We start from the raw sequence: 7,969 nt of genomic DNA, 5'->3' as shown, positions 1-7,969 counted from the left end.
CTTTGTTACTGACAGCAGAAGCAGGCCAGACTGCTTCCTGAGTGCTGGTGTGGCTGTGTCCTGGAGCGAGGTAAGGTGAGATCCATTTGGATATACCTTTCCTAGGCACACAGACATGAAGCAGTCAGCTGGAACTTCCCAACAGCGTCAGCATCCTATTTGACTCAGCATCTAGTGCTGTGCACAAACTAATTCATCTTCTCAGAACACTGGGATGTCTGCACAAAGGTATCCCATTCATTCTCTAGCCCTTACTGTGCTGCCTGGTATGTCTCCTCAGCAGTCTTCACCAGTGCCGAAGTATCTGGTTTTTCTCACTACATGAGATCCTGCAGTTTCAACTACACCACACATACACCACAAAGTAGCTGAACACGCGTTTCTCTCTGGGAAACATCAAGCAGAATTATGGTGCCCAGTGCCACTGGGGAGATAAGTTTCAAGCAGCTACTCGGATCTTGCTGCTAACATTACAGACCATTTGATAACTACTTCCAATGTAACAAGTATGTGAGACACCTAAGTTCAAGTCCTCATCTGCTCAGAGCTGCAAACTGGATAGCTCAGAAGTGGGCAAACTTTCTGAAATGCAGTTTGACTACAAGAAGATTAGAAATTCTTGATTTGTAATGCACACAGATGGCTGTGGGCTCACAGGCTAGACCAGTCTTGTTCTCCCATGCAGAGATACAGCAGTGAAACTAGGCATGAATGCTGTAATTTTGTTCACATTGCATGTTTGACGTGCTCATACAGTAGTCTCTTCTCAGCTTCATTTAACAAGGTCAGGATATCTGCTTTCAAGCAGAAGGTACGGAGGAAGCCTGTCAAACACCTAGATTTTAAGGCCAGGACAAAATTGCTCAAACATGATCATAGCAGCAGTAAGACTTGAACCCACAGTTTTGACTATGCTTAACTTAGAAAGAAAATGTCTCTCATCTGAACACCAACATTTGGAGCATCTGAAGTTGCAGATCTACTTTATTGACACTGGTACAGCAGCAGAGTGACAGAAAATGTTTGTGTCCATAAGCAAATGGAAGAATACTTCCTACCAGTGTAGCTCTAGCTACCGCAAATCCACAGCTGGAAAGATACTTCGTTTAAGTTCTGGTTATCCCAGAGGAAGCTCATTTTTCACTTCCTAACACCACCTGGAAAGGAGAGGCTTTGTTTAGTCCACACATGTCAAGATGAGTCTTTTGTTCCCTAAAATCATCTGTCTCAACGCGCCACCCAGCTAGGATGCACAAGCGGAGCCCAGGTCAACGTAGCGGTGTCTGTAACCCTTAAGACCACACATCATCAAATGTCATGCTGTCGGACTGATGGGTTGAAATGGAGAAACATATCTGTCGGTTTTTCTGAAGCGCTGCTTTACTGTTGCAGTGCTTAAACAACCTGCACCCCCATCCTCTGGGACAAGGAGTATCCCAGCATTTCTAAAAGTGAATGTAAAGCATGGAAGGGAGTAAAAGGATGTATTGATCCATTGGATCTATTAAAAGATTTAGGCATTACAATGCTTAATTTTTAGGCCTCCCAGAGCAGAATCCAGAACTCATGCCAGGTGCCCAGGCTCCATATATACTACACAGTATCAGGCACCTCAAAGTAGGATCTAAAACTGTAGCATATTGCACAGTTGCCCATAGTCAGCATGTTCAACCTGCCTTTACCTGGGGATACCCCATAGGAGATATCTGAAATCTTGCCCCTGTCTAGGGGGGCATTCAGTTAGAGATTCAGCATTCCCTCTATAAGGTAATCTCATGTCCAGAGACTTTGCTCAGGAACCTGGACTCAGCCTTCCAAGTGCTTCCCCTGGGGTCTTGGCAAGATACCCTGACAAGCACTGAGGAGTCAAAGCCTTTTACTGGAGCATGGCATTAAGTGACTCACTGAAAGTTGCACACCAGCCTCTGGCAGAACCAACGTCTATTGAGTCTCAGGCCAGAGCCTTCAGGAGAAAGCATGTTCCCCATAGCGTCTCTTCTAGAGTTAAAATGCTGTACAAGTAAGAGGATGCTGCGGGTAAGAAGAAGGTAACCTGGAGCCAAGGTTCCCCATTTCCTGGATATGTGCTCTAGGCACTAGTAATTTTTCCAAAACATGGACTGAGGATATTTTACCTCCAACCACAAACTGAGCTAGACTAGTGCAGTCAAAAGGTGTTACACCTGCTCAGATCACACTAGGAAAAATAGGCTCTAGATCTTGTACCAAACAGTCTTGGGTTGGAGATAGACAACTGCCCAGGAAGCTCAGCTAAGGACACAGTGCTGCTGCATATTTCTCAATCAGAACGTTAATTCTGCCTAAGGCTCTCAGGAAGTTGTTTTAGGAATGCTCAGTTAGGTTGGCTCTCATTAGTTTCACTTTATGAGGCAGTTTCTCAAATCTGAAACGAATGTGATGAAACTAGCCAGAAGGCTCATGCTTGGCACCAGAGCCTGAAATGCCAGAGTCATAGAATCATAGTATCACAGAATGGGCTGGAAGGGACCTTCAAAGATCACCTAGTCCAAAACCCCTGCCATGGACAGGGAAATCTTTCACTAGATCAGGTTGCTCAAAGCCCCGTCCAACCTGACCTTGATCGCTTCCAATGATGGGGCATCCACAACTTCTCTGGGCAACCTGTTCCAGTGTCTCACCACCCTCATCGTAAAATATTTCTTCCTTGTGTCCCACCTAAACCTACCCTCTTTCAGTTTAAAACCATCGCCCCTTGTCCTGTCACTACAGGCCCTGGTAAAAAGTCTTTCTCTGTCTTTCTTATAAGCCTCCTTTATATATTGAAAGGCCAGAATAAGGTCTCCTTGGAGCCTTCTCTTCTCCAGGCTGAACAACCCCAACTCTCTCAGCCTTTCTTCAAAGTCCCTTCCTTCCAGAACTGTCCTTTCTGAGTGACGGCTATACCCACCGGCAAGGCACAAATTTACTGCTTGACTTGCTTGAGCAAACAGTACAAACTGCACACCTGCCTCCTGCAATAAAGGCTTACCTTTGTAGAAGGGGCTTCTCGGGTTTTAGCCCTGAGCTTGTTTACTTGACTCTCAGCAATATCTGCCCTTTCCTCAGCCTCTTCTAGCTTATGCTGTGCTTTTCTGAATTTGGAGAGATTAGTATTGGCTTGTTCATCCTGAAATGGCAGAACAAAAGGAACTAAAAACCATCTGGCAACATGCTGGGGCACAGAGCCAACTTTTAAACTGACAGTCCTAGAAAATGGTAAATAAGTATTTGCTTCAGTTTAGTGACTCACAGCTTCCTCAGCTTGTCTTTTGTAGGATTTGATTTTCATCTGCAGTTTATCTACCAGATCTTGTAACCTCATCATGTTCTTCCTGTGTTCTTCATTCTGTGGAAAGGGAATGTGCAATTATACGTCCCTGGGAGACAAAACATCAGGAGAATTGCTTTCTATTTATACCCACCTGGAAAGTAAGCTCTTTGACACGCCGTTCATATTTGCGGATGTTTTTCATAGCCTCTGCAGATTGTTTATGTTCTTCTTCCAGCTCAGCTTCTAACTCTCGGATCTGGTGAATCAATCAACAATCGGCTTGAGCCCTAACACAGGACTCAGAGAAGAAAGGTGAGTTGACACCCATGTTCAGTGCTGGTACCCACCCTGGCCTCCATCTTCAAGAGTTGCTTCTTGCCTCCCTTCAGTGCCAACTGCTCAGCCTCACCCAGACGGTGCTGCAGGTCCTTCACTGTCTGGTCCAGGTTCTTCTTCATCCTCTCCAGGTGGGCGCTGGTGTCCTGCTCCTTCTTCAGCTCTTCTGCCATCATGGCTGCCTTGGAAGGGAGATGACACAAGACAACTGGAAGAATGTGAAAGAACAGTGCATGCTGTGCACCATCTGAGGATTTATTCCTGGTTCCTGCTGACCATTCCTGCCACCGCATTTCCTGCTTCATTTTTTTCTGTGACATGATAGTGGCAGAAATATGATAGGAAATAGTAGGAAAAAGGATGGGAAAATATCTGCCTTGCTGCACACGCAGAGCTTGGAACGACAGAAAGGGTGAATGCTCTATCCCACTGTATGGCCATTACTGCAACCTTCATTGACACCCAGGTGCCGTGGGGCAGAGCAGGAGGCACAGCAACGCTTGGGGGCAGGGCATGGCACAGCTGAAAGGCTTCTCTGCATAACACACGTGGAGTGTGACGGAGTCTGCGTGCTGTGCCTTAGTGCATGCCCTATTATTGCCACAATAGCCTGGATGGCTAGTGTTACAAGACAGAAAATAGTTTAAAACAATCTATGTTATTTAAGACAAAACTAGAATATATTTTGCTCTCAAACATTTGATTCCTACACAAATTAAGCATTTTGGTGAAATACTGAGTGACATTACTTACAAATAATGTCAAATTCAACAAATTGCTTTGGCAGCAAAATACCTGAAGAAGTCTAAATTGAAAAATGTGAGAATAAAATAATGGCATTAGAAATTTTACATATATATAAAAATATCTGTGTGTGTATAATTCATTGTAATGCTCTATTTCTGTTTTAATCAAACAATACAAATGATCTAATTTTTTTTTCATTTTCATGAGCAAGTCAAGAAGTCTTCCTTCTATTTTAACTCCAAATAATGTTTTTAAGTGTTAAGATTTTGTTTTGGTCCTATGCATCAAAAATCATTAGCAGGTTGGGTCCCATGATACACCAGCCCTATTGCCTGGCTGAGCTTCACTGGCCTTGCACAGGAGGATATAGCACCAATTTTGAATGGAAATTCACAATTCTCATTTGAAACGTTCTTAAATAGAATTTTGAAAAGATAAATATTTAAATACATTAGACACTTCACTGGTTTCAATACTGCAGGATTTTTTTGTAGTTTGCATTTTCATGCAGCACTTGAGAAAGTTATTTGTTTTAGACTGACTAAATGTGGGTTTAGTTCATTATGATGACAACAGCCCCAATAACTCATCTGTCAGCAGGACAAGTTCCCCATTGCTCTAATCCTCCTCTGACACATAGCCTCTTCAACCAGGCTCACAGACTGGTTCTTTGTCCAGCTTGTGACAAGAGTATTGACATTAACTCCCAGCAGCAATGCCTTTGGGGAGCCCTGAAAATTCAAAGAGAAAAACACAGTAACATCCTCACATCTGTGATTGCCTTCTTTGCTCTTTCTTCAGCATTTCTTGCTTCATTAGTAATATCTTCCATCTCAGTTTGGATTTGTGCCATATCAGTTTCAAGCTTCTTCTTTGTATTAAAAAGGCTGGTGTTCTATGAAGGAGAAAAAGAGAGGTTTCGAGTGTCTGTCTTTGGTCTCTTACACATAGAGCCCATGAATTAGTATTCATTCTTCCTCTGTGAGTCTTTGGACCCAAAAATATCTCTGTCTTAGCAAACTACCTGAGTATGGAGGAGCTGCACACGTTCAGTGGCATCCAGAAGCTCCTGCTCAGCCACTTTCCTCGACTGCTCCGTCTGTTCCAGGGCTGCCCGTAGCTCCTCAACTTCAGCCTGCAACAGGCTTGCTCTGCGCTCCACCATGGCCACCTGCTCCTTCAGGTCCTCCTGTGTCCTGAAAGCATCGTCCAAGTGCAGCTGCATGTCCTAAATATGAAGAGCCAATTTTGTTCTAATGAATTTCTCGGATACTGTGCTTAAAAATAAATCATCCAGAAAGGTAAACCAAGACCTTGAGAACTCCCTGGAAGCTGTGCAGGTGTTTCTGTGCCTCGGCAGCCTGGCGGTTGGCATGGCTCAGCTGGACCTCCATTTCATTCAGGTCTCCCTCCATCTTCTTCTTCAGCCTTAAGGATTCACTTCTGTTCCTGATCTCAGCATCCAAAACACTCTGCATTTTCTCCACAGTCCTTTGATGGTTCTTTTTTAACTGGCTGATCTCCTCATCTTTCTCAGCAATCTTTCTGTTGATTTCTGATTTAATCTGAGTCAGTTCTTGATTGACACCAAGGATTTTGACCTCTTCACGCTCAAGAGCTGCCTTTAAAAGGAAAAGGGGAAAAACAAACACAAAAGTAGTATTTCAGAGCACAGAATCATTCTGATGTCACTCAGTGACTTCACACAAACTGCTAAAATCATTCTGATGTCACTCAGTGACTTCACTGCTAGTTTGTGGCAATCAACCTTGCACACAGCCACTGCCCAGGAGAGAGCACAGAAAGCTGTTCAGGCTGCTCTCTACTTGTTCCAGTAATAATTAAACTAACTCACCTCTGCCTCTTCCAGAGCTAACCGCAGCTCAGATTTTTCTACTTCAGCTTGCTTTTTGGCTTTCTCAAGGTCTCTGATCATTTTGCCATTTTCAGTAATTTGTTCAGTCAGATCAGCTATTTCCTCTGTGAGATAAGAATGACATCAGCCTGTGGTAGCCAGAGAAGCTGAACTCTATGCTTTGTGACTGTGTTCAACACCTCTTTTGTATACCTGCATATATACACATGCATACACATATGTACGTGTATACATGGTTGTATATGTGTATGTATATGTATGTACAGATAAAAACAGATAGAGCCAACTCATGCAGGATGACATAAACACGGGGGCATTGGTGTGGTTTCACAGCCCTCCTTACAGAGAGCCTGGAAGATACCTGCATGTGTTTACGTCTCTGGATAGGCCATCAGGGTAACACTATAGGTCTTGTCATCATAGGTTCACAGTGTATCTGTAGAATTCACTTTCACAAGCTATACAGCCTCTTGAGGGCATCACCTTTATCTGGGAGTGGCACCTAAATGCCCTTGATCTTACATCTCTGCAGCAGATAATGGAGAGCCAGGACATTTGCTTTAATAGCTTAGTCACTTTACAAACTTGCTTGACAACTTTTGGCGAGACATTTATATTCTCCAATAAAATGGAGAGAATAGTATTGACAGAGTCCTGTAACTCAGTGTACCTCGTGCAGACATGAGCGTGCTTGTAGAGCATGCCTTGTTGTGGTAGGACTGTGAACGGCTAATGGGAAACCAGAGACAAACACTTACGCTTGAGGGTCTTGTTTTCCCGTTTGATTGTTTCAAGCTGATCTAAGGTTTCCTCATAGGCATTTTTCACTTTGAAAAGCTCAGTGTTCAGTGAGCGCGACTCTTTAGAGAGAGCTTCCCGCTCCAGCTGGCTCTCTTCATACCTTCCCTTCCATTCTGCCCCAACCTGAAAGACATCATGTTTCATTCCCTGCTAGTACTGAAAATGTTATTTTATTTGTGGCTATTTTCTGTACTAGATAAATACCGCAGTCTCTGAAAACAGGACAAATTCCTATTGCCATGCTCTAGAGGAGCTTATAACTGTTAAACTCAACTTGATTTCAGTATTGACTTAAGTAGGGAGTATTAGTTTGGCCTTCTAGGAAGGCTAGACTTAAAAGATACCGTGCTCACTTATCACCTTATCAAGGTTCTGCTGTTTCCTGTCAAGGGCAGCTGCCAATGTGTTTGCTCTCTCTATGTCCACTGTCAGATCCTCCACCTCCCTCTGCAACTTCAACTTCATCTTCTCCAAGGAGGCACACTTTGAATTCACAGTCACCACCTGCTGCCCCGCTTCCTGGAGACGCTGAGAGAGTTTCTTCCTTAAGGAATATAAATAAAACAAGCATATGATTCAAAAAATAAGTGTATTATGTACATAATTTAATGAGTACAGTATCGGAATTCATTTTTTAATTAAGTGTATATGCAAACCCCAATAAAATAATTTAGGAAAATAATTTAGGTCAGGCTACTGAAAGTAGGTCTATGTTCTGCACAATGTACATAACATCTGGACAGTGCATCCCATCTATCATGTACTTGGCCTCCTCCAGCTCCTCCGTGCGCTGAATAGCGTCCGTCTCGTATTTGGTTCTCCACTGGGCCACTTCGCTGTTGGCCTTGGACAGGGCGCGCTGCAGCTCCCCCTTGGCTTCCTGCTCCTCCTCATATTGTTCCCGGAGCAAGTCACAG

At 43.7% G+C, this 7,969-nt stretch overlaps 2 protein-coding genes across 2 annotated transcripts in view; both read right to left on the bottom strand.

Moving 5' to 3' along the window:
• Nucleotides 1-543: 543 nt before the first annotated feature.
• On the bottom strand, nucleotides 544-3,516 carry LOC109279486 (myosin-7-like). Its single transcript, XM_019472315.1, has 4 exons — nucleotides 3,444-3,516; nucleotides 3,272-3,367; nucleotides 3,011-3,148; nucleotides 544-1,157 (listed from the first exon to the last, which is right to left on the bottom strand). The coding sequence occupies exons 1-4, from the start codon at nucleotides 3,492-3,494 to the stop codon at nucleotides 1,134-1,136; spliced, it is 309 nt and encodes a 102-aa protein (XP_019327860.1). The 5' UTR covers nucleotides 3,495-3,516; the 3' UTR covers nucleotides 544-1,133.
• Nucleotides 3,517-3,576: 60 nt separating this feature from the next.
• The window catches only part of LOC103899679 (myosin-3-like), a 24,605-nt gene continuing 20,212 nt past the window's right edge, over nucleotides 3,577-7,969 (bottom strand). The window contains exons 30-37 of the mRNA XM_019472314.1: nucleotides 7,817-7,969; nucleotides 7,413-7,596; nucleotides 7,010-7,175; nucleotides 6,231-6,355; nucleotides 5,689-5,997; nucleotides 5,400-5,603; nucleotides 5,145-5,270; nucleotides 3,577-3,810 (exon numbers count right to left, since the gene is read on the bottom strand). The exon at nucleotides 7,817-7,969 is cut by the window's right edge and continues 17 nt beyond it. Coding sequence (XP_019327859.1) covers nucleotides 3,592-3,810; nucleotides 5,145-5,270; nucleotides 5,400-5,603; nucleotides 5,689-5,997; nucleotides 6,231-6,355; nucleotides 7,010-7,175; nucleotides 7,413-7,596; nucleotides 7,817-7,969 — 1,486 coding nt within the window. The 3' untranslated portion in view covers nucleotides 3,577-3,591. The remainder of the gene's footprint in view (nucleotides 3,811-5,144; nucleotides 5,271-5,399; nucleotides 5,604-5,688; nucleotides 5,998-6,230; nucleotides 6,356-7,009; nucleotides 7,176-7,412; nucleotides 7,597-7,816) is intronic.

Source organism: Aptenodytes forsteri, unplaced genomic scaffold (genome assembly GCF_000699145.1).
Source record: "Aptenodytes forsteri isolate BGI_AS27 unplaced genomic scaffold, ASM69914v1 Scaffold707, whole genome shotgun sequence".
Taxonomy (NCBI): Eukaryota; Metazoa; Chordata; class Aves; order Sphenisciformes; family Spheniscidae; genus Aptenodytes; species Aptenodytes forsteri.
This window is presented reverse-complemented; position numbering and strand designations above follow the sequence as displayed.